General features: G+C 38.6%; 2 protein-coding genes across 2 annotated transcripts in view; one reads left to right on the plus strand and one right to left on the minus strand.

The window, feature by feature from the left end:
* The window catches only part of LOC127583236 (uncharacterized), a 73,341-nt gene extending 70,943 nt beyond the window's left edge, over positions 1–2,398 (plus strand). The window contains exons 2-3 of the mRNA XM_052039443.1: positions 276–939; positions 1,299–2,398. Of these exons, the coding sequence (XP_051895403.1) occupies positions 307–939; positions 1,299–1,385 (720 nt within the window). The 5' untranslated portion in view covers positions 276–306 and the 3' untranslated portion in view covers positions 1,386–2,398. The remainder of the gene's footprint in view (positions 1–275; positions 940–1,298) is intronic.
* The window catches only part of ttc6 (tetratricopeptide repeat domain 6), a 165,070-nt gene that overhangs the window by 11,948 nt on the left and 127,146 nt on the right, over positions 1–25,976 (minus strand). Inside the window, exons 24-29 of the mRNA XM_052015541.1 lie at positions 18,151–18,264; positions 16,363–16,482; positions 15,160–15,233; positions 13,915–14,125; positions 8,699–8,851; positions 3,033–3,203 (exon numbers count right to left, since the gene is read on the minus strand). Coding sequence (XP_051871501.1) covers positions 3,033–3,203; positions 8,699–8,851; positions 13,915–14,125; positions 15,160–15,233; positions 16,363–16,482; positions 18,151–18,264 — 843 coding nt within the window. The remainder of the gene's footprint in view (positions 1–3,032; positions 3,204–8,698; positions 8,852–13,914; positions 14,126–15,159; positions 15,234–16,362; positions 16,483–18,150; positions 18,265–25,976) is intronic.

A 25,976-nucleotide genomic window follows, 5' to 3' on the forward strand; every position in this document is an offset into this window, starting at 1 on the left:
GAGAACATCCAATGGTGATTAATATGCTTGGGTGATGTGGGAAAACCTTGTGGATTGGGCTTGCTTCTAGGCCAATGTTTTTAAACTGGCAAAAGGAAAAAAATCATGACTGTACTTGTTAATGCAAATTGGCTTGACAATTCCATGATTCTTTCCACTAGTTTACTGACCTGCCAAATTGTCCCGTGATAAAGTTATTAAGTTATTTGGAATGAAAGCTTCATTTTAATTCATTTTATGCTACATTTGTTTTATTCTCTCCTTAACCAACAAAGGTATGACTGAGGAAAAATTGCCTTTTGAAACATGGCAAGATTGAGAGCTGGATATAATTTCTCTGTGAAATCTAGCACTCCTGAAGAACTGTACTGTGAAAAGACTGAGGACTCAGTGGGAAAAAGTATAGAGTTTTCTAGGATAGAACACGACCAAGAATTGCAGAACATGTTTTATGATTCAATTTTATCCGAATCTGCAGTGTCTACAACTTTTCGTATACCTAAATTTGCACACTTAAATTATGAAAGTTTTGAGGAAAAGTTGCCTCAAAATCCTGAGAATACTCAGTCCAGAACTGTGAATGACACTAATTGTAAACCAGGAGCTAACCAATGGAGTGCAAGTATGTCAAATCAGTCTACATCTTTTAGAGGAACAATGCTGTCAACAATCTTTGAAGAAAGTCTTCCAACCATGTCACAGAATGAAAAGGTTTATCAATCCAGTGCTGTGGAGACCACTACTACCAAAGGCACTGTAGAAAATGATTCAACACCATCCAAGTCTCTCAAGTACTTCAGTGGAAAGACTGAAGTTGCCCCAAGAAGCAGATCCAGATCACATTCTCAAAAATCATCTACGAATTTTGATTCAAAGATTCTTGAAAAATCTATCAGCAAAAGGAAAAACAGAAGGACAAAAAGATTGCCTATTGAGCAGGTATGTTTTGTAATGGTAAATGCAAGATCTGCAAATTTAAAAAAAAGCAGGTAACTAGATTTGGTTTTAAGAACTGAGCTCATTTTACTTCAGTTGAGTGATTCTAACAATTTGGCTCTGGCTTCAAACTTAGGCAGTGTAAGGACTTACTGAAGTTAGTGAAAACACACACATTTCAAGCTGAAGCAGAAAATATTCTAAATGGCCAAAATGATGCATGTAATAATTATTCAAACCAATACTGAAATAAACCCTAATACTGGTACAAATTGGTGATCAATTCTATTGCAAAGATTTTTTTTATATAAAGAATGGAACTGACCCATAATCACCCATGTTTTTTTGCTGTCTTCCTACAGCAAATTCGGATACAAGAATGGACAATTCGCCAACTAAACAACATTGAAGAAGCCAGCAAACATGAACTAGTTATAGAAGTCGAGTAAGTGCACCAAGTTGGAGATACAAGCTTCAGATGAGAAGGCTCCTTTATGCTTGGTATTAAAAGCCCATTATTGAGATAAAGTAAGAAATCTTTAAAAACTATAAAAATTTAAATAAAGAAATGAAAAATATTAAACTAGCTAACACTTTAATTATGAAAAAGTACTTAATACATTAAAAATTAAATATTTTTAAAAAGTGGATTTATTAATCCCTTTCTTGCCATTCTGCCCTTTTGAAATCAATGCCTTTGAAATCAGTGAGTTAACAGATTATGGGCTTGGTCTAACCTGGCATATGGTCTAAGACTCTTACACTCAGAAGTAGATGTTGAGAAATCTCAGCAAGATTTGGCTGTTCTGCTGGGGTTGACAAGGCGATGGTATGTTTTGCCTGGATAATGCATCTGTATTTACTATATAATTTGGAATAATGCAATGTTTTGAGTAAGAAAAGCAGTTTAGATACTAGAAATTATTTATATTCACTGGTTAACATGCCTGTTGCCACAGAAACACAAGTCAAAGTTATGTTTAAGTAAATTAACAAGAACATTTCAGCTGCTATTTTCTTTATGATTTGATTGATTGACAATTTCACTAAATTTCAAATCCAAGCCAGATTAGTTCATATTCATTTGGATCCCTGGTATTTTTTGGGAGTTTGTTTCAGGATTGAAGCAATCAGACCTTATAAAAGCATTCTTGTGTAGGTAGAATTGAAAGTTAATTACATGGTTCATATTTATAAATGAGACCTTTAAAATATAAATCACTAAATGAAGGACCAACAAATGAGAAAATATTTCACTGGTAACAGGTTATTTTCTGAAAAGTAGCTGGCCAATGCACAGCAGTTTAATTTTTGTTTAATTTTACTCTGAATATATGGAGAGTAAGAAATCAAAAAACTATTTGTACCTCAAAAGGATTGAGAGGTGAAATAACTATAATGCAATTATATGTTTTTAAATTAGTTTTCTGATACAGCAATAAAGTATGAATCATTCAAAGGTACAGCAATTTTATGGCTCTATTTCAATATCATTGTGTAGGATTCTGGTGCCTGATTTTTTTTTTCTTGATGTGGAAAGCTGCACAGGCTGACCATAACATCCTATCCCCATCCATAGACGTACTTATGGGCAGAAGATATGTTTAGATCCTTTTAAACAAATTTTAAAAATAAAAATAAACTCAAAAATAATCTGGTACATAAAAATATCAAATAATTAAAATCATTAATAATAAAATCACTTACCTACACTCTCTCTCTGGAGTTACCATTCTTATGCCAGTTCTTTCTTGTGTAAAGCAGAAGTCTCAATGCAAAATATATTCAGAGCCTTTATTAGGGATGTTATTACTCTGTAGTGGATTTAATGGTGAGTCCAGTGGTAGCATAAGCTTGTCAGATGCATTCGCATCTGAGCATCAGCTCACCTTGGACTCTGTCTTTCATCTTGCAACCCCAAGAGCCCGAGATGTGCTGAGGTATGAACAGCTGTTTTCCAGCAGTTCTGAAGGGAAACAGGCTGATGACTATGACTACATGAAAAGCGGCAGAATGAACTAAAGTTAATCATTAGTGGCAATACAGGTAATAATACACTTTAAACTTTAAGTACTTTTGCTGATAAAATTTCATACCTGTTGAAATTGGCTGTTGTAGAGGTAAAGATTGGCTGCGTTAAAATAAGCCAGTGAATAGCTGGGATTGAGAGCTATTGCTCTCTGATAGTCACTCATAGCATTGGGTAGATCTCCCATAAACTGGCTAATCACACCACGATTTGTAAGTAACTTTGCAGATTTGCAGATCTGAAAGATTAAATGATATACTTGTATATTTATGTGAGGTAATTCACTTAGCAATAATAATTTATGCATAATAAAGTCAATAATAATAATTCTGGAGTGGAGATGAAAATAACCCAATGAAACCAACAGGCCTGGTGACTCCAATGTTTACTTGTAGTCAGTAATGAGTAAACGGATCTAAGCCAAGGTAATAGTAAAAATGTGCTACAACTGTTCAGAGTGTAAAACTGAGATGCCTTAAAGTTCTGCATCCAAATATGAGGCAGAAGAAAGAGGAAACCTCTGGGATACTATCATGACAACGATGCAAGTGAACAGTGCAACCGTAGATTCATGGGATGATACAGCAGAGAAGCAGGCCTTTGGCCCACCTTGTCCATTGCCAACCATCAAGTACCTATAATACAGACCTGAGTCTTGTTAAGTTGGTTTGTTTTTCCTTCTCTTTATTTGTTTTAACTTTTCTACAACATGCTGACCAGTTAAAACAGCACTGAGATACAATTACATGTTGGTATAAAGTAAATTTGGAAAAAAATGCAATGAATGACATGATGCTCGAATTATTTTATGAATAAAGGGGAAATATATTATCTTGATTAAACAAGCAAGAATCTGAAGTGTTTCCACAGATTGAAGGTTGTAAGTTAAATGTATACAGAACCCTTTATGAGCAATCTGAGACACGAGTTCAAAACCAACTACAGGAAATTGAAATTTATATTTATATAATTAATTATATAAAACTGAAACAAGTGTTTATTTGAAATGGTGATGCTGAATCAATCTAGTTTACTAAAACTTTCAAGGAAGCAAATCAACTGAGATCAAAAGGTCAATTCTTAACTGTCCTCTAAAAATGGTAAAAGGCTACTGAGTTGTGTCAAAGCCGTTTTACACTGGTGGTACCTTCACATGGACTGTAACAGTTCAATAAGGCAGTTCTCCATTACCTTTGAGCATTATTGGAGATGAGCAATAAATCTGGCTTTGCAGATGATGCCTATTATCCAGGGAATGAATTAATTAATGGTCATCCTTAGATTTAGACAATCACATTAATCAAGTCAATTGCAAAATGATTTGTTATTTTCAGTTACTGCTGAAAAGAATTTTTATTGCTCACCTTTCATTTTTTAAAGAGAAACGATTGCTATATCCATCTGACAGATCCAGTGATGTTATTGCAATTACAAGTACGTTTACATCCCACCAATTGGAAACTCAAGATTTGTCAAAATACACTTAGCAACAAAGTCAACAGGAATGCTCATCTCTGATTATTGATTCCTGGAAATGACAGATTTGATGTTTGAGGAGAAATTAAGCAGGTTGGATCTATTCTCTTAAACTCTGATGAATAGGGGGTAATTTCATAGAAAAGTATAAAATTTCTGCAGAGCTTTGTGGGGTAGGTGCAGTTATGATGTTTCTGTCTGCCAGGATGCCTAAAACAAGGGGGTCACAGTCTCAAAATAAGAGGTTGGCCATTCAGGAGAGAGATAAATAGAAATTTGTTCACCCTAAGGCTAGTGAATCTTTCAAATTTTCTACTGAAAAGAGTTGTGGAAGATCAATTATTTGAGTATACTCAAGGAAGAGATTGATCGACTTTTAGATATTAGGGAATCAAGTGAAATGGGTTAGTGCAGGAAAGTGGCAGCGAGGTAAAAGATCAGCTGGATCATATTGAATGGCAGAGCAGGCAAGAAGGACCAAATGATCTACTCTTGCTTTTGTTTCTTAGTCTTGTGTAATATTTGTAAAATTACAATCTGTCATTTTTTTCAGATGCACCAACAATTAAAAGCAAGATCTTTGAAATAAATCACTTTGGGACTGTTATAATAGTTTGTTATTGCATTTTTCTTTAATTGTTAAGCTTAATTTGATTTTTTCCCCATGATGTTTACATCACTGCTAAATATCATTTATTTGTTTAAAGATAGTATTTGGGATTCTTTTGATATGATTGAGTGGCTTGATGGGCCAATTGAGAAAGCAATTAAAGGAGTCTGCGACAAGGGTGATGGATGGTATTCGTGTGTGCTGATTAGATAAGGAGAGCTGGTTTCTATCCCCAAAGAACATCATTGAACACCTGAGATATTGTTGCAATATGCAGAATCACTTGGTATTGGTTTATTATTGTCACTTGTACCGACGTACAGTGAAAAACTTGTCTCGCATACCGATCGTACAGGTCAATTCATTACACAGTGCAGTTACACTGAGTTAGTACAGAGTGCATTGATGTAGTACAGGTAACAACAGTAACATTACAGAATAAAGTGTCACAGCTACAGAGAAAATGCAGTGCAATAAGGTGCAAGGTCACAACAAGGTAGATCGTGAGGTCAGAGTCCATCTCATCGTACAAGGGAACAGTTCAATTGTCTTATCACAGTAGGGTAGAAGCTGTCCTTAAGTCTGGTGGTACGTGCCCTCAGTCTCCTGTATCTTCTACCTGATGGAAGAGGAGAGAAGAGAGAATGACCTGGGTAGATGTGTTCTTTGATTATGCTGGCTGCTTCACCAAGACAGCGAGAGGTAAAGACAGAGTCCAAGGAGGGGAGGTTGGTTTCCGTGACACGCTGGGCTGTGTCCACAACACTCTGCAGCTTTTTGCAGTCCTGGGCAGAGCAGTTGCCGTACCAAGCCATAATGCATCCAGATAGGATGCTTTCTATGGTGCATCGATAAAAGTTGGTGAGTGTCAAAGGGGACAAACCGAATTTCTTTACGCTCCTGAGGAAGTAAAGGCACTGGTGAGCTTTCTTTGCCGTGGCATCTACGTGATTTGACCAGGACAGGCTATTAGTGACGTTCACTCCCAGGAACTTGAAGCTCTCAACCCTCTTGATCTCAGCACCATTGATGTAGACAGGTGCATGTACACCACCCCCTTTCCTGAAGTCAATGACCAGCTCTTTTGTTGACATTGTTGTCAACAAAAGAGCTGGTCATTGACTTCAGGAAGGGGAAAGGTTGTTGTCATGACACCATTCCACTAAGCTATCACCTTCCTGTACTCCAACTCATCACTGTTTGAGATACGGCCTACAACAGTGGTATCATCTGCAAACTTGTAGATGGAGTTAGAGCAGAATCTGGCCACATAATCACGAGTGTATAGGGAGTAGAGTAGAGGGCTGAGGACACAGCCTTGCGGGGCACCAGTGTTGAGAATAATTGTGCCGGAGGTATTGCTGCCTATCCTCGCTGATTGCGGTCTGTTGGTTAGAAAGTCAAGGATCCAGTTACAGAGGGAGGTGTTGAGTCCTAGGTCTTGCAGTTTGGTGACAAGTTTGCTTGGGATTATAGTATTGAAGGCAGAGCTGTAGTCAATAAACAATAGTCTAACGTATGTGTCTTTACTGTCCAGATGCTCCAAAGCTGAGTGTAGGGTCAGGGAGAAGGCATCTGCTGTAGATCTGTTTCAGCAATAGGCAAATTGCAGTGGGTCAAGATTGTCTGGGAGGCTGGAGTTGATGCATGCCATGACCAGCCTCTCAAAGCACTTCATGATGGTGGATGTCAGAGCCACTGGTCGGTAGTCATTGAGGCATGTTACCTTGCTTTTCTTCAGTACCGGGATGATTGTGGTCTTCCTAAAACAGGTGGGAACCTGAGATTGAAGCAGGGAGAGGTTAAATATATCCGCAAATACTTCTGCCAGTTGATCAGTACAAGATCTGAGCACATGGCCAGGGACACCATCCGGGCCAGATGCTTTCCTCGTGTTCACTCTCCAGAAGACTGATCTTACGTCCTCATCGGTGACCACGGGGTCAGTTGCATTGGAGTCTATCAGGGTGGGTGGTGACAATCCACTTCCCTTCTGTTCAAAACATGCGTATAATGCGTTAAGTTCATCAGGAAGGAATGCGCTGTTGTTAACTATGCAGCCCATCTTCGTCTTGTAGCCTGTTATGGCACGTAAGCCCTGCCATAACTGACGGCTGGTCTGGGACTCTATTTTGAGTTGGTATTGCCTCTTGGCATCCCTGATAGCTTTCTGAAGGTCATATCTCGATTTCTTGTACAGATCAAGATCACCAGATTTGTGTGCAGCAGTCCTCAACTTCAGTAGGGAGTGGATCTTCCGGTTCATCCATGGTTTCCTGTTTGGGAACACCTGTATTGTCCTCTTTGGTGCACAGTCCTCAACACACTTGCTGATGAAGTCTGTGATGGTGGCAACATACTCATCAAGGCTGGCAGCTGAGTCTTTGCACATGGACTAGTCCACTGTCTCAAAGCAGTCACGTAGGAGCTCATCTGTTTCCTCAGATCAGCACTGCATGACTCTCTGTACCAGATCCTCCCATTTCAGTTTCTGTTTGTATGCAGGGAGGAGGAGCACAGCCTGGTGGTCTGATTTCCCAAAGTGAGGGTGAGGGGTATATAGCAGTGGTCAAGGCTGTTAATGCCCCTGGTGGAGCAGGAGATGTGCTGGTAGTATTTTGGTAACACACTCTTGAGGTTGGCCTGGTTGAAGTCACCTGCGATAATGAAGAGGGCCTCAGGGTATCCTGTCTCAAGGTTGTTGACCCTCGCCCTCACTTTGGGAAATCAGACCACCAGGCTGTGCTCCTTCTCCCTGCATACAAACAGAAACTGAAATGGGAGATCCGGTACAGTGGACTGTATCAAAGCAGTCGCGCAGTATAGCTCATTGAGTGCAGGCTTCATGTCCATCTGTGGTGGGATGTAGACTGCCATCAGGATAGTTGAAGTGAACTCCCCTGGCAGATAGAATGGTCGAAACTTCACTGTTAGATATTCCAAGCTGGGTGAGCAGGAGCTCACCAGAACCGTCATGTTTGAGCATCACATTATATTTCCAGATTTTTCTTAAACTCAGTTGAAATTCTAAAGTTTGAATGGTAGGTTTTGAACTTTTTGTGTATTAGTCAAACAACATTGCAATTCCCTTATTAGGTCAACAAATGAAATTGTCACAACTTTATGTGGAGGAAGAGCATTGAGGGCATGTTCAACTTCAACACAGAGGCAAAAACAGGTGTTATCAGTTTAATCACTTTTTTTTCCTCTGTTATTATCAGTTTCAAGTCAATGTATGGTAATGAACCTTCAATACAAGAGTCCTCTCAACACCAATGGCTGCTGTGATAGAAGGCAAAATTCTCACCACTGGGACACCCATTTTCACTCTTTCTGAACTTCCAACTGCAGCCTTTGCCTTTGGATAACATACCCAAATTTCACCAGTGTCTCAAACTCCTACCCTTTGGACACTGTTGAATGCCTTGTTTCCAGAGCTCTGTTCGGACCATGTGAAACAAACTGGTGTTAATAGAACCATAGAACAGTACAGCACAATACAGGCCCTTCGGCCCACTATGTTGTGTCGACCTTTAAACCTCGCCTACCAAATAATTCTGTTGACTAACAAAGGAATCCATGCCTTAATATGCATTTTTAATGATCATATTCCGTAATTTTATGCCTTCAGGCACAATTAAGTATACCTTCAATGCAGCATTGATGTCCTGTAATGCTCCAAATGTGTTGTTCATTTGAAGACTGATTACTGCTCGACCTTCATATGCATCCTGAAACTTTGGGTCAATATTAGTTGCAATTGTAAAGTGATTCCAAGATTTCTGAAATTTACCCAGTACCTGAAGAGGAGAAAAGTATGGTTCTCATTTAAGGTAGACACCCATTTAAAGCAGATAATTTATTTTCAATTTGTGGCATTTAATAAAAGCCAAAGATTTATTTGCAATCTGAAGCATTTAAAATTGCCTATAATACTGGAAGTAGCTGAAAAATCTCATTTCTAAATATGACATTTGTAAGTACTACACCAATTGTTTACAGCTGAAAAAAATAGATTTAGTTAGGAATCTATAGTTGGTTCAAGAAGTGCATTCTTTTATGATTTCATCATATGTTGACGGCCCATACGAAGTAGCATTTTTACATTTTTTTTAAAACGCATCAAGGTTAACAATGCTTTTTTAAATTTTGTAGTTTTAAAACATCAAGGTCAGATACAGAGTAAAGATTAATAATTTCTATGTTTTTAATATAACTGATTCTTAGTCAAAGGTGGTGTTTGAGTTCATCTTGCATTGCACATTCTTTTATATACATTAGTCTGGACTTTGTGTATATATTTGGGTTTACATCCCTCCATAGCTTACAAACCAACAACCCCATCACTTTCTCTACCACTTACTAACTGCATATCTCTTTAAGAGCAACAACTTTTTCCAAAGCATCTTCACATTTATTTTACATTGAACTACCCAGGTTCCACACTTGTGGAACAGATGTTCTTGTTCACTCCTTCAATTCCACCCTATCCTGCCTTTTCGTAGCACCCACCCATGCAACTATAGATCTCTTCCTACAGTTGAGCCACAAAAAGTCTTTCCAGGTGAAACAGTGATCTATTTATACAGAATATGTGACCAAATGAAGCACTCACTGCTCATTATCCAGTCTCCTTGCAGAACAAATGCAAACTAAGTGGCAGCTTTCACCTTGTATCATCCTTTTCTATCACTTAATCTCTCCTGCTTTTCTCTGCGTCTTAAAATCTATCTCAAAGATAATTTGAAACATGAACTCTGCTTCTGCCTCTACAAATACTTCTTAATCTGCAGAGTATTTCCACGTTACTTGATTGGACTCCAGTCCCTCTCCATAAAGCCAAACAATACTGCAGAAGTCTGGATGGTTGAAAGGGAGAGGGCAAGGAGAGGCAAGGGTCCACACAGTTATGAGAAGAACATGCAAACTCCACACAGACAGCACTCAAGATCACATCTGGGGCTGTGAGACAGTAGCATAACTGTAACATCACCATGCTGCCCTTACAGAAGGCTAACAACTTTTAGAAACTGCTGTCCTTGGGGACCTAACAAGCTTTTTAGTGGGACTTTGGTCAAGATTGGCAGGGAGTTGGAGGCTTTTGGTCTGGTCTCTGAGTCATAACAGATATGCAGTCCGTTGTCTGCCAGTCTTTGGAGAGCTGAACTGGCATTCTGAAGCGTGGAAGTGTTGTCCAACTTGTCAGCATATCTATTACCACTGATTCTTGGGCAATACTCCACAGCCAGCTACCAAAGACTGCAGCTTCCCTGGTGGTATGTTATAATCAGATGATGGTCCTTTCAGGGCAGGATGTCACTGTGGGTGTCTTTCATGGATATCTATTCCACCCATCAGGGAATGAGGAGGGATGGGGAGACACTGCCACGAAGTAGTTGATCTGTAAATCTGAGCTAGAAATCAAGTTTAATGGGAGAACAAGGGTGTTTAACAGCAATTGATAGTACAGTTATGTGAACTAAAATCCTTTTATGAAAACATCACGATTAGTGAATCCTCATGAGTAATGGACTCGTGCATTGTTCTGTACTAGCCTCAATGTAACTTTGATCTTTCAAATGGTAGTTGGTTAAAGAACCATAGAAACCTTGAAAGAAACACTGAAATTGAGCTATTAAGACAATTTTCTGTTCCCCTGGATTCAGGAGAACCACAGTTTTAATTTTGAAGGGAATAACATGGCAAATGTGTCAATTGAAAGGGAAATGTACTATTGCTTTCCGAAATTTTATGTCATAATACTCTCAGCAGAAGCTTGCTAAGTGACCTTCACCCTAGCTCTGAAGAACTGATGAAAAATGAAATTAAAGTAAGAAGTGGTCATTCCCTACATGGACATTGATGGATTAAACTAAAATCAATGCAGATTTGGTATTCACAGATAGGAGCCAGTGCAATCCACAGCTTGTCCTGCGAGCTACTAACTCTCCAAGGTGAGGCATTATCATGCAGTTTCTCTGGCTCTGCAAATCCCATTCATCTTTCCATACAAAATACAAGAAAATTTAAATTCCTTTCCTACACAGTTTAATGGCTCCACTTCTAAATGCTGCATCTTTGTCTCATCTTTGTCATTTGATTATGCTGAGAAGCTCCAATATCAAGGACGCACCTATATTAGACACATCACCTGCAGTGATGGTTGACTTTTTTTAAAAACAGAGCCTTGATGAACACATGGTACTGTTTGCATTTTGTCTGCATGATATAGAGTTCATTAGCTTTTCAGTCTCTAAGGCATTGCCAGCAAAGTAAATGACAGGTTTCAAAGGTAAAATGGATCTAATTGATCCAATAGTTGTAGCCAATATAGATAATGCCAAATTAAATGGCATAAGCATGAACCATTGAAGTTTGAGCTGGATTAATTTACAGAAATATCATGATCCATCTTGTTTTCAAATGTTTTGGCTCTGAAAACTGTAAGTTAAGAGACATTTAACAAGACGGAGCTATTGAACAATCACATTTGACCAGAATCTTAGTGGTTCCTTAATGGAAGCAATTGATAGCTGTGAAGGGTCCAGACAAAATGTCTGACCTGAAACATTAAATCTGTTTCTCTTCCCACAGATGCAGCATGACCTGCGAGTATTTTTAGCATTTACTGATTGTATTTTAAATTTCCAGCATTTGCAGTTTTTTGATTTTCAGGCACCTGGTGGTGCTGTGGCTTTCATGTTAATGATGCTCAGCTGCAGTAGCGGTAACACTGACAGGACTCAGAAGCCAGCAAAAGAGGGGAGAGCATTTATCTCCCAAGATTTAACCCTCAGAGCAGTGCTGCCCCTGAAATATGAGGCAAAATGAACTGCCCAAGAATAAGGGAGATGTGTGAAATCATTAGATACCTGAAATTGACCTTCAGATAGAGTATATTGAGGGGAAATGCAAGATCATCCACTTTGGTAGGAAGAATAGAAAAAAATTGATTTAAGTGGAGAGAAACAGCAGCATGCAGCGGTTTACGAAAATCAGTGTCTGCTTGACAGAAAGTTAGCATGCAGGTAAACGAGTAATATGAACATATGAATTAGGAGCAGGAGTAGGCCACTTGACCCATCAAGCCCAACCTGCGTTTAATCAATTATGGCTGGTATGACTGCAACCTCAAATCCCATTCCCACCTACCCTGCACGGTCTATCACCCCTCTTACTAATCAAATGTCTATCTATCTCTGCCTTTAAAAATATTCAAAGACTCAAAACGCTTAAATGAAAAAAAAACCTCGTCTCTGTCTTAAATGAGTGATTTCATATTTTTAAACAGTGACTCCAGTTCTGGACTCTGCCACAAGAGAAAACATCCTCTTCACACCCACCTCATGAAGACCCCTCAGGATCTTGTGTTTCATCAAGCACCCTCTCACTCTTTTGAACTCCAGTGGATACAAGTCTAACCTCCCCATCCATTCCTCATAAGGCCCATTCCAGGTAGTAGTCCAGTAAACTTTTTCTGAACTGGTTCCAACACATTAACATCCTTCCTTAAATAAGGAGATCAAATTAGCAAAGGGCTAAATCTTGGGGAGCTAAGTACTTTCCCTTCTTTCCTTGCCTTCTGAGTAGTGTCAGTATTCCTGACACTGTAGGTGAGTACCACTAGGTTCAGAAGGCATTGAAAAACAAAAAAACTGTAGAGGTTATAAATCTGAAATAAAAGTAGAAGTTGTTGAAGGTACTCGCCTGCTCAGGCTGCATCTGTGGAGAAAGGAGAAAGATTAACGTTTAGGTAAATGATCCTTCAGATTAGGAAGGCAAATGGAATGTTGGCTTTTATTGTAAGGGGGCGGGGGGTGTAAGAATATAAAAGCTGTGAAGTCTTGCCACACTAGAGCACTGCCTGCAGTTTTGGTCTCCTTATTTAGGGAGGAATATGCTTGCATTGGAGGCAGTTCAGAAACTGTTCACTAAGTTAATACCTGGGATGAAAAGATTACCTTATGAGAAAAGGTAGACCAGATTGTCATTGGGGATTAGAAGAATGAGAGATGAGATGATCTTATTGAGGCACATAAGATTTGAGGGTTCTTGACAGGGTTGTTGCAGAGATGATGCTTCAGGCACGGTAGTGTAGCGGTTAGCGTGACGCTATTACAGCACCAGCGACCCGGGTTCAATTTCTGCTGCTGTCTGTAAGGAGTTTGTATGTTCTCCCCGTGTCTGTGTGGGTTTCCTCCGGGTGTTCCGGTTTCCTCCCACATTCCAAAGACGTACGGGTTAGGAAGTTGTGGACATGCTATGTTGGCGCCAGAAGCGTGGCGACACTTGCAGGCTGCCCCCAGAACACTCTACGCAAAAGATGCATTTCACTGTGTGTTTTGATGTACATGTGACTAATAAAGAAATCTTATAGGGAAATCTAGAAGCAAGGGCTTAGTTTCAAAATAAAGGATCGGCCATTTGAAATGAAGACGGGGAGGAATTCTTTGCCTGAGAGAACTTTGGAGGTTGTGTCATTGAGCATATTCAAAGCTGAGATTGATTTCCCCTAGAATGCTGTTTCTTCCGGTAATGTTTCAAATAAGCAATGTATGAGCAAGTGATGTCATCTGCATATCCTACAAGAAAAATGGTCATTTATGCAAGTGAGATTTACAAAGGGAAGTGCCTGCCAGAATTGCTACAGTGGTGTGATTGAGAAAGAATATCATTACCATGTTCCTCTCTGGAAATCATTTGTTTTTTTAAAACCAAATATCACATCATGCAAATGAATTTCCAAGTAATAATTTTAAAGAACAGCAAAATGATAATCTTGTTATTCATATTTTAGCAAAAGAGTTAAAATGCTACATAAATATTGATTTTTTTTGCAATATGTTCCAGAAGTAATTCATACCTGCAAGTTGTATCCTAGATTGAGTCTGGCTTTCACACATCTAGGATTTAAATGAAGTGCTCGAACAAAATCTTTTTGTGCTTGCTTTATTCCAGCTGGATGACCAAAATCCATATAAACATTTCCACGTCCATTATATGCATCCGCAAAAAATGGGTCCAATTTCACAGCTTGGTTGAAACAGTTTACAGCTTCTTCTAAATAATGAAGTCTCAAACACATTACATACAATAAGTTACTCATTCTCTTGCAACGTGGCTTATATTATCTATATTTAAAAGTACGATAGATTTCTAAAAATTGACTAATTAAAAGTAGTATGCTTTCAATCTTTATTCCTTACATAAACAGAAGAACAAATCTGTTAAACTTTTCTACCTTCAGCTTACTATTCATATATCCTAGCAGGGTTGCAGATCAGCTGCCTATTTTTTCATTTTCATAGATTTGATAAAGGTGGTTTTATGTCCAGATAGTTGTTTGAAAATCTGTCACTGATTCTGGGCCTCTCTAGGACCAATGCACAATAATTTTTTGCTTTGTTAGTTACAAAATGCCTTGAGTGGGAGCCAAAGAGTTTCTCCCTTTTAAAACATGAAATTGTTGATATAAGAAATGAAGACAGGTTTACAAAGTTATGGGTAAAAGACTAGAGTCAGGAGGACTCTGAAGATAGATTGAAATAGCATTCTTCACTTTAGAGATTTTGGCATTCTTACTGCACAAAATCTTACCGGGGATGTAGTTCTCTTTTTTCACCATTATTTAGGTTGTAAGAAAGATAGTTAAAGTAAAGCTCTGATAATGCAGCACACCTGGAACTTTAGTGGTGCCAGACTAGCAGATTTTCTGGACTATTGGATGTCATAGTATTAACACCCCAACACAATTGATATTATAATACTGTAATATTTTAAAAAATTCCAGTGAACCAGATAAATTTAAAAGGAACCAGGGTTCCAGTGAAATGGGAGGGGAATGCTGCAAACATTACTTGATGAGCGAGATGCCGAAACATTGGAAAGTGGATTATCAGAGTTTAACTTATCCCCTCTCCATTCTAGGAGAAGCATCTAATTTTCAATTGTTTCATGTTACAACTTTAGACAATAAAATATTTCTCATCTTTCTGGAATCTGGAACTTGAACTTCCAAAGGTTTCTATTTTCAGCTATAACTTAAGTAGAAACTTCAAGGGGATTGCATAAACAGCTGTTTACAGTAACTTTTTTTATTCTGACTTACTTATGGTAGCAGATTGCCACTGCATGATGAATGTTAGGATTTTTAGGATCTTCTACAATTGCTGCTTTAAAATCCTATAAAGAAACATATCTAAAATCAAATAATTAATCTTGTAGTAAGATGGATTAATAATGATTACTTAGTTGCCCAGATCTTCCGAGTGGCAATCCACCTGAGCTTGCTGTTTGTCTGTCCTCAAAGCCTGAAGTTACTTTGACAGGGTCCCCAAGCACAATGAAAATTTAACACCTGAAGATATTGGAAATCTGAAGTAAAAAAAGCAAATGCAGGTAAGGCAACATCTGTGTAAAGAGTGTTAATTGACAAAGGTCTTTGACCTGAAATTTTATTTCATTGTCTCTTTTCACAGATGCTGTCTGACCTGCTGAGTGTTTGCAGTGTTTACCAGTTGTCAAAGCTGTAGCAATGAGGATGTTTATTTACAAACATTTAAAGACATTCAGAAACTGTCTAAAAAGGTTAAAGTACTATTAAAATTACTACAAAACTTTAAAAAAAGGAAAAGATTAAAGGAATACATTTAAGTCAATACAATTAAATAAAAAAGGATGATCATTCTCATCTTTCCTCTAGAATTCAACTATTTTATCCTTGAGAGATACAAGTGAGGTGGAGCTAAGTCGTTCTAGCAAAACTAGAATTACATGTTAGTGAGGAACTTCTTGATGAAGGAGTGCTGCTTGATTGCACTCGGTGTCCATATTTTACTTCTGATTGACAATAGACTGATGGGTCAGCAATTAGCCAAATTGGTTTGGCCTATTTTAGTGGGGCAAGATGTGGCTGGGAAACTTACCACATTTTTGGATAGTTGCCAGCATTGTAACTGCACTGAAGCAGCTTGGCTAGGGGCAAGGCTAGTTCTGGAGTGCAAGTCTTCAGCTGGAATATCATGCTGTGTCCAACATCCCTGGAGCCTACTTTTCCATATTACAATTTCCCAGATTGACTTGGTGTAGAATGCTGGCCAGTGCTCACACCAGTCATAATCCATCTCCCCTTTAAGAGGTGCAAACTGACTTTAAGCACTCCAGTCCAGATTTAACTCTTTGATACAAATTCTATAATATCTCTCCTCAGCCTCCACTGTTCTATGAACACTCATCATTGAAACCATTCTACCAAATCTTTTTTTGCACCCAGGTTTTTCCAATATTTCTCTCTTTTCTTTGGTTTACTGACCTGTGATGCATTGTAGTAATCTTCCATTTTCAGATATAGTAGGCCACGATTAATTAATACCTTCAAATTCAATTTCTTTCTGCTCCCAAGAAGCCGAACTATTCCATAGTCTTTCAGTGCCTAAAAAAAGTACATTATTTGGAGTCACATTTTCCATGAAAATATGGATGTGGGAAATATAGCTGCAATTATAAGCATTTATGAATAGACTCAGTGAGTACTTCAATTATGCCCATCCATTATTATTCACTTAAGTCTTCATTGATTTAAAAAAAGTACTTGAATTACAAAATTAAAATACTGAAATCAACATCGCTCCTCCCTGAGGGATTACTTGGATGGAGTTCAGAGTAACCGTGGAGGCCATCAGGATGGAGGCAGTTTCTGTTGTGCCGTCACTTTTTGTCAGTGCATTTAACCTCTTAAATAATAAACCTGCTTTGAAGTGCATACACTCAAACAAATTAATATTTTTGCCAATTATTGCAATAAAATATTCTAAATATCTCTAAGAAACTCCACTTTGCTGCCATGATGTTATCTGTTTTTATGATAATCTCCAAAGAAGTTAAATACCACATTCAAACCATTCTTCCTCTGGTACATAGTTTGATCTCCACAGAATGCTTTCTTCTGTCCATTTCTATTGGAAAGTGCTGAAATCTATCCTCGACTTAAATAGTGAAGCCTGGTACCTTGATATTATTGAATGGAGGAGAGAGCAGGCAACTCACTAGCAATGCTAAATAGATGTTAAAGCTGATGTAAAAATAGCAGTACCCTCCGATAAGGGATAGTATCATAAAGGATGATGACAGGATAAGATCTTAAGTGTGGGCAATTGAATTAGTAGATCAGGTTAGATGGTTTGTCTGGCCAGTGGAGAGGTATGCACATTTTGACTATGACTTCCATTCTTCTTAGCTTCACATTCAGTTAAGTTTGTATCAAAATATTCACTTGTTTGTTGTAGCAATCCCTCTTAATCATTATTTAGATATGCAAAGTGTCTAAAGAGCACTTTATGCCATTCTCTTTTTGGCATTTAAGTGCATACATTCAGCATGTAATGTATGATCTTTTTGCCAGCCATTTTGTCAGTTAGGAAGCCACTTGGAGCTTGGACAAACGGTTGTGCAAGGAAAGTTTTAGTACACCAAGTCTAAATCTGAAGGTTTAGAATTAACAGCAGCAGAAGCACCAGAATTAATAAGAAATAATTAGATGCAGCTTTGTACAATGATTCAGATCTTTCACATCTAGATGCCCAATGGTTATTCCTTCTAGATAATCATTATTAAACGTCACTAAAAAAAAAATTGAAATGTGACTGCATTCTCAGCTGGAGATACAGTAGAGGCCAGGCAAGGAAGTGGATGACCAGTCATGTCTCCTATTTTTAGTTGATAACAATCTAGTTACTCCTCTGAGAAAGGATGCTCATGTGCATACTAAGGAAAGATGAGATCAAGCTTAGCTCTGATGTTCTCAACTTAATCATTAGGCTTACGCAAGAATGCCCTGTTGGGAAGCATGGGAAGTTGCTGACGTCTACAGAAATGTATTACAATACATAGCAGAGTAGAAGACTAGGGGAAAATAGCCTAGTGATCAGAATGTCAATCATATCACAACTCTATGCAAATATCTGCCTCATCAATATTAATAGTTTTTATGGAAGAAATAGCTCTGGGCATTTGGAACCTTTGATAAATGTAGATCATACTTCTTATTTTAAATGTGTTTCACTCAGCCTTATGAAGTTCCGTTTGTCTTTTCTATATATACCTTTTGAAGATCATTTGCTTGCTGATAACAGACAGCTCTGTTAAAGTAACCCAAGATGCAGGTCTCATTAATGTTTATTGCTGTAGTCAGGTCATCAATTGCCAAGTGATATACCTGCAAAGAACAGTAAATTGGCATTAATAAATATTAAGCAAAATTTTACTTAAAATGTTGGATCAGAAGAAAGCGGTGTTCCTTTCAGCATAGAAAACAACACCATTAATCATTAAAACTGAATAGGGAGATATAATTCAATATGCAAAAGCTTGATATGATAGTCTGTATTTTGCTCAGGCCTTACAGGAATGACATTTTACGTTCAATTTGGCGAAGGTTGTCATGGAGTTTTTCCAAGGTTGTTAACGGAGACTTCCTCGGATCTACAGTGCATGGCATCCTCTGCATGGGATGCAAGCATACAAATTAGGAGTAGGGATAAGCCACTTAGTCCCTTAAGCCTGCTGCACCATTAAATAAATCAGATTGTTGATGATTTGACCATAACTCTGCATTCCCATCTGCCACTGGTAGCCTTTCACCCACTTGCTTCTCAGGAATCAATTTGCCTTTGCCTTAAAAATATTCAAAGACTCTGAAACTCTTCCTCAAAGGACATGGAAGCAAAGACTCTCAACCCTCTGAGAGAATAAAAATACCTAATCTCTGGCTTAGGTAGGTGACCACTGTTTAAAAATAAGGTACCTATAGTTCCAGATTCACCCATAAGAAACATCCTCTCCACATCCATATTGTTAAGATCCTTCAGATTCTGATACATTTCAACAAAGTCACCTCTCCGTCTTCTAAACTTCAGTGGATACAAGCCTAACCTGTCCAATCTTGTCAATCCCTATTCCTTTGCGCCTGAAATTTCTCTCCATTTAGATAAATTAAAAAAATATTTTTCCTGCTAAAATGGACAATTTTAAATTTTCTCACATCATACTCCATTTGCCAGATTTTTGCCCACTTTGTCTACATTTACCCCTTCGTAGCTCCTAATGACCTGTTCACAACTTACTTTACTACCTACCTTTGTGTCTTCAGCAAAGTTATTGCTGTGCCTTCATCCAAGTCATTTATGTAAATTGTAAAACGTTGAGGCTCTAGCACCAGTCCTTTGGCACATCAGTTGTTGCATCTTGTCAACCAAAAATGGTCCTGTTTTTGTCTACCTTCTGTTTCCTGTACGTTAGCTAATCTTCTATCCATTGCAATACATTATCTCCTGCACAATTTGGTTGAAGAGCCTCACCGTGAATAATAAGCTTGAAGAAATTTCACTGAGTATCCCAGTTAACCTTGCAAAGAATCACAAGTTCATTTAATTTGAATGGGAATTTCAGGACAAATGGGATAAAGGAAAGAATATGTTGTTACTTTTTAAAAATGTTTTTAATTTTTTTAAATGATTTAAGTGTTTTAAGTTTTGTTTGGTTAATTTGATATTGTTATTTTCCTATATTGTTAAAAATGAAACCGATAATGTCAGAAACTTCATTATGTTGCTGAAACTCTGCCACTGATGAAGATAAGTTTATAAGAATTCTGAACATGGGTAATAAGTGGGGACAGTGAGCCCCCATCAAAAAAAACAGGCCAATGGGTAGATTACCAGTAAGGCTGATTGAATACAAAAGTGGTCCATATTTTAAGTAGACATTTTGTTCAGACTTGCTGTAAAAATTAGACTTTGGTTACAGATTTTGCAAAAAGCCACCTTTGATCAGAATACAGGTGCTAATTCTAAGATTATAAATTCAAGGTAAGAAGAAAGTTTTGCGCAGTGCATTTTACACCATTTTCAGTGTGTCCCAAGTGCTTTACAGCAAATTGAGTACTTTTGAAGTGGTTACAATTGTAATATAGAATATGTGGTGGACCTAGAAATTGCTCCACACCATTTTTTTTGGAATTAAAACAATGCCGTGAGTCACTCTAACCTTGCTTGTAAAAGTTACTTAAGAATGAGAACTTTAATTGCGCTATTCATAGAAAAGCATTCTTGCATTTCCTTGTGTAACACTACTAAAAGTGATGTTGGTTTCAAAGCAGTATTCCAGATTGATGTATTAGGCTCTTGCAGTTCTCAGCATATAGTCAAAAAAGTGTAATCTTTGCAGCCAGCTCTTAATAGGACACAGCCCAATAAATAATTTTCCAGATACAGTAAAGTGCTGATGATACAAAGCTAGATGGCAGTGTGGGATACGAGGAGGATGCAGAGGCTTCGGGGAGGATACAGACAAGATACAAGAATGGGCAAGAACACAGTGGGGAAAAATATAGAAAGACAGTCATATTTAAATGGTGAGAGATTGAAAGGTGTTGCTGTTCAGTGGGACCTTGATGTCATTGTATACGAATCATTGAAAGTTAATAGCAGTTACAGCAATCCATTAGGAAAGTAAATTATATGTTAACCTGAATTGCAAGATGATACATACAAGAATAGAAATGTTTTGCTGTAATTATACAAGGCCCTTGTGAGAATGCATCTAGAATACTGTATACAGGTCTGGTCTTCTCACCAAAGGAATCATGTACTAAGGGAGTGCAGGCTCGTCATTTCTTTGAAGTTTAGAAGGATGAAAGTTGATAACAAAGAAATGTACAAATTCTTATGGGTATTAATGAAGATTTGATTTGTCTAGAGCCAGTCATCAGAGTCTCAAAATTAGGGGCTGGCCATTTATGACATGGTTGAGAAAAAATTTCTTCACCCAGAGAGTTGTGAATCATTGTAATTTTACACTCAAGGACTGTTTAGGCTCAGTCACTCAGTAAACTTAAGATGGACTTTGACGAATTGAATAATAAGGCAAATGAGGAATATTGGGTTAGTGCTAGAAATTGGTGCTGATGTTAAAGATTAGCCATGATCTTATTGAACAGCAAAGGAGGCAAGAGAGGTCCATTTCTGCTGCTGTTCATTATGTGCTACCAAATGAATGAATGTTGCAATGATGGGAGGGGATGGAAGAATGCTCAAATGGGCATCAGAGGGACCTGGAAAGGCAGATTAAGAACAGTGCCTGCGAGGGGCACGTCCTTAGTGAATGCAGGGCATGGAGATACTCCAGCAGGATGAGTAGATATTCCTGGCAGTATTTTGCCAGGAAATGTGTCTGTAAGGACATGAATGTAATCTCTGTATTCCTAAACTTTGGGGAAAATGGCAATGTCTGTTCTGACTGCCAGAAGAAAAAGTGCATGAAGTCTCTTCTTGTGCATGGAGCTTGAGTGATCTCCCTATTGCAGCAGTGAGTGGTAAATTGTGGGACCTGCAAAGATCCAGAGCCTGTGAAGCTAAGAATAAACTTTATTTTGACCTCTGTGGACAAATAGTCAAGGCACACAAAGACAGGGACAAAGAATGCAGTTTAAATGTTGGCTCTTAACATAACAGTTCCAGGGGAAACAAGGTTAACAAAGCCTGGCTATTCAATGAGTAAAGAAGAACTGTATGTTTTTCATACTGGAGGAATTCTGGGTCCTGTTGACCTCATTTGGCAGTCTTAAACTGGGAAAAAATGCCACGGCGATTGAAAATCCCAAACTGAAATTCAAGAAACAAATTTCCCAAAGAATGCTGTGACACCCAGAAATTTTTGTAAAATTGCTCTTTTTTTGACTAACCTTATTTTCAATAACACAGCACCATTTTTTCTGGAGTTGCATGGATAAATTTCTGATAAATAAAACTTTGCACTGTGTGAATATTGTGTATTTCAAATTAATTTTCTGATTTGAGTGATTAAGTAAATGGTGAGGTCGTAGGAGCACCGCAACAAACCTTAAAAACAGGAACAAGTATATCCAAGTATCAGTGAATGAGGGGTCAGTTATAACCTCAAATATAAAGTTAACAATGGTTTTCAAGTTTTTGTTGATTATGAAAATAAATATTACTTAATAGAAGTAATACTTTATTTATTATAATTCAAAAATGATAAAAGCCAAGTGTGTCTTATTTCATTAGCAGGGGTGGCTGTGTTAAGGGGAATACTGTAGATTGTTTATAGTAATCTGTTTCAATATATATGGGTTCTTCTGCCCCTTAAATAGATGAATAAACTGGAGATGCATAAGCAATCTACGCTTTGTTTCCCAAATGTCGTTGGCACCAGGTAGCTTTTATTACTGGACTTTTTAGATCCTGTACTAACTCTATATCGTTGATTCCCTTAATAGCTAATGCTTCCAACCCTTATCCTTCCCTTAGGTAGGGAAAACACATCTGTGCACTTTCTCTCCAGATGCAACCTCACCAGGGTCATGTACAAATGCAGCAAGATATTTTCTCTCTTACACTCATTCTCTTTCATTAAAGGCCAATATACTATTTCCCTTTGTAATTACTTGCTGAGTCTGGTGTAAAGTTTCAGTGATTCATGTACATGAACAGCCAGGTCTCTCTGAACATCGGTACCTTTCAATCTCTTACTATTTTAAAAAATACTGTGCCTTTCTATTTGTTCCCACCAAAGTTGATGACCTCACCTCTTTCCACATTATGTTCCATGTGCATTCCTTTGACATTCACTTATTCTGTCTTTATTCCCCAAAGCCTCCCCGCATTCTCCTCACACTCCACACTGTCACCTAGCTTTGTATTAACAGCTCTACTGGATAAATTGCACTTAATCCCCAATTCCACATTGCTGAAGTAGACTGTAAACAGCCAGGATGCCAGTTCAGATCTCCGTGACACTCCACCAGTCAAATTTCTTAGCCTGAAAATGACCCATTTATTCCTACTCACTGTTTTCTATCTGTTAACTAATCCTCAGTCCACACCAGTATGTTACCTCCAATACTATGGGCTCTTACTTCGTTTAACGCTGTCTTATGTGGCACCTTATCAAAAACTTTCCGAAACAAAAGCAGAGAACCAATATTTTTAAACAGTGCAAAAGAAAGTGGTTTGTCTTTGAAAGGCAGTTGGCAAGAGAAAGGGAGCACGGGAGAGTGGAGTAAAAGTGAGAAAGGGGGGAAAAGATAGGGTGGAGAGACTGTGGAGGATAGTGAGAGAGAAAGGAAGAGGGAGAATAAAAGAGGAGGAGGAGTGACTGGAGAGTAGGCAGTAAATCAAAACAATCTCCAACTTTAAATCAAAGAAGCCATGATCTTTGGCCATTTTGGGAGGTCATTTCTGGATTTTTGAACATTTTAGGAGGCCCAAATTGTGTTCCAAGCTCCTGAAAATAGGGCCAAGTGATGCAGATCCAGCAGCTGTCATTCTGAACAAGGTACAACTTTCTGCCAGTTTTTCCCACCAAGTAGCTCAGCCAACCAACACAACTGACACTGAGAATGCCAATGCCACTGGAGCACATGCTACAGGCCAACCATCCCTGCCCAACCCAAGAACAAAGGTGGGATGGGGGTGGAGTTTGGTGTGTGCCAGCAACAGTCAGCAGGAGCTGTGGATGGGAAAATTAGCAGCAAGAATGAGTTGAGAAGGCTTTGACAGAGGAAGTCATTGGCACTGGTCAGGGAATTGGGAGTGGGAGTAGTGAGTTTGATGCCAGTCACTTGTGCATCCAGGGAAGGCATAACTTCCTATATGATTTATTTTACATCATCAGATTCTATGATAGAAATATAAGCAACCTGTAAGACATGAAACATAGGCAAACTCTCATGTTCATGGAAACAAACCCTGATGTCCTAGTTGGCAAGATTGAAAAATGGAGAGGCATGCTGTACAGGAAACCACCCACACTAAGAAATGGTGACATTGGAGGACTACCACCAGAGAGATCAGTGCCAAGGATTACTTCCCAAGAACTTGAAAATATTGCAATGAGAATTCCCTAACCTCATTCATGTGATCAAGGTTAAGGGTCATTGATTAACTCCAATTTGTGTCTGCACAAGCAAGTGAACATGTGCGCTTGTGCACACACACACAATTTCCACCAGGGCAGTCATCTTCTTGTCAATACTTTGACAATCACTTTTTTGTTTTTGTTTCTCTTGTAAGATGAAGATGACAGCTGTGTCAGGTGGAGCTTGTGCTCCAAACTATTGGCTTGGATGTCTTTAGACCCAAAATCCATGCAGGATCTAAGAATAAAAATGAATGGTAGTATATCTAGCAAACCTATCCTTTCAGATGACTACTCTCCTCATAGCAATGTATGTCCTACCTCTGTTTATTTATGTGCCTGGTTAGCTCTGCCATTACCAGCATCCTGACCTCAGCATTATCATGCCTGTTCACCTTTGTCGCTGGCAACTCCCAGAAACATCCACCTGTTTATCACCATTGGAGATAAACTCTAGTGAGGGAGTGGAGAAGGACATCAATACGTTAGTGCACAATATTTCCAAGTATCATCTTAGATCCTGGTGCCACAGAAATTATAGAAACTCATTTTCCCTCTAATGTAGTGCATTCAGGACAATGGACTAGGGAAACCAGACTGCAAGATCCTTCAATGGCAACGTTACACACCAATTCTTTCCAAAGGACTTGCATGAGAAGTCTCTTATGGATGCATGCGGATTGCTTGATGCATTGCCCTTCTTGCCAGAGATGTCAAAGAGCATAAGAGTGATTTTCTCCAATCTTTTGGAGGACTTTCAGGACAGCATGAAGCTCATTCCTGTCAGTTAAGATGAGCACGCCAGCAGGTTCACTGTGCAGTTAATGATGAAGTAAGTGAAAACTTCCCTGATGGTATGAATGGTGGCCACCCTAAGTCTATGTGCGACAGTGGTAGTTCAGATCATTCTCAAAAGAACTCTGCTTGATTCCGAACACCTGCCATTACGTAGCTGGAATTTATCATAGGCACAAATTTGGCAGTGGCACCGGAAGCATGGCGACACTTGCGGGCTGCCCCCGGAACACTCTATGCAAAAAGATGCATTTCACTGTGTGTTTCGAGGTACATGCGACTAATAAAGAAGTCTTATCTTGTTTGCACCAGATTACAAATTTAAAGAATATGCTTTTAAAGCAGGAATAAGTTGTTCAATCCCTCATATCTGCTCTGCTTTTCAGTAAGATCATGGGTGATCTTTTACCCCTGCACACACCCACTATGCCTCAATTCTAACAATCCATTGATCTCTGTCTTGAATATACTTGGGGACTGAACCTTCATAGTCCTCTTGGGGAGTGAATTCCAAACATTCACTACACTCTGGGTAAAGAAATTTCTCTCCGTTTTTTCTTGAATGGTCAACCACTTTTTTTTTGTGATTACGACCCTTGGTTTTAAGCACCCCAGCCAAGCGAAATGTCAACTCCACATTCACCCTGTTAAGCCCCTGAAGAATTCCGTACCTTTCAATATGATCACCACTCATTCTTCTAAACTCTGGAGAGATTATCCAATGCCTGGTGCACTGTGGGTGTGGGAGAGAATGAATGTTTAGGGTAGTTGATGGGTTGCCAAACGACTAGGTAGCTAATCAGGTAGGTTGTTTTCTTCTGGACAGCATCGAGCACCTTAAAAATTGCTGGAGCTGCACTTAATAAGGCAAGTAGAAAATTTTCCATCACACATCTAACTTGTGCCTTGTAGGTGGAGAGAAAGCTTGGGGTCAGAAGATGAGGTACTCATTGCAGGATAATTGGTCTCTGAACTGCTCTTGTAGCCATAATATTAATGTATCTGGTACAGTTGAGTTTCTGGTCAATGGTGAACCACAGGATGTTAATGGTGAGGGAACTCCTTAATGGTAATGCCATCAAAGTCAAGGCAAGGTGGTTAGATTCTTTTTTATAATAAAATCAGAAAGTGCTGGAAATACTCAGCAGATCAGGCAGCACCTGTGGAGAGTGAAACAGTTAATGTTTCTCAACTCTT

Source organism: Pristis pectinata, chromosome 1, assembly GCF_009764475.1.
Source record: "Pristis pectinata isolate sPriPec2 chromosome 1, sPriPec2.1.pri, whole genome shotgun sequence".
NCBI lineage: Eukaryota > Metazoa > Chordata > Chondrichthyes > Rhinopristiformes > Pristidae > Pristis > Pristis pectinata.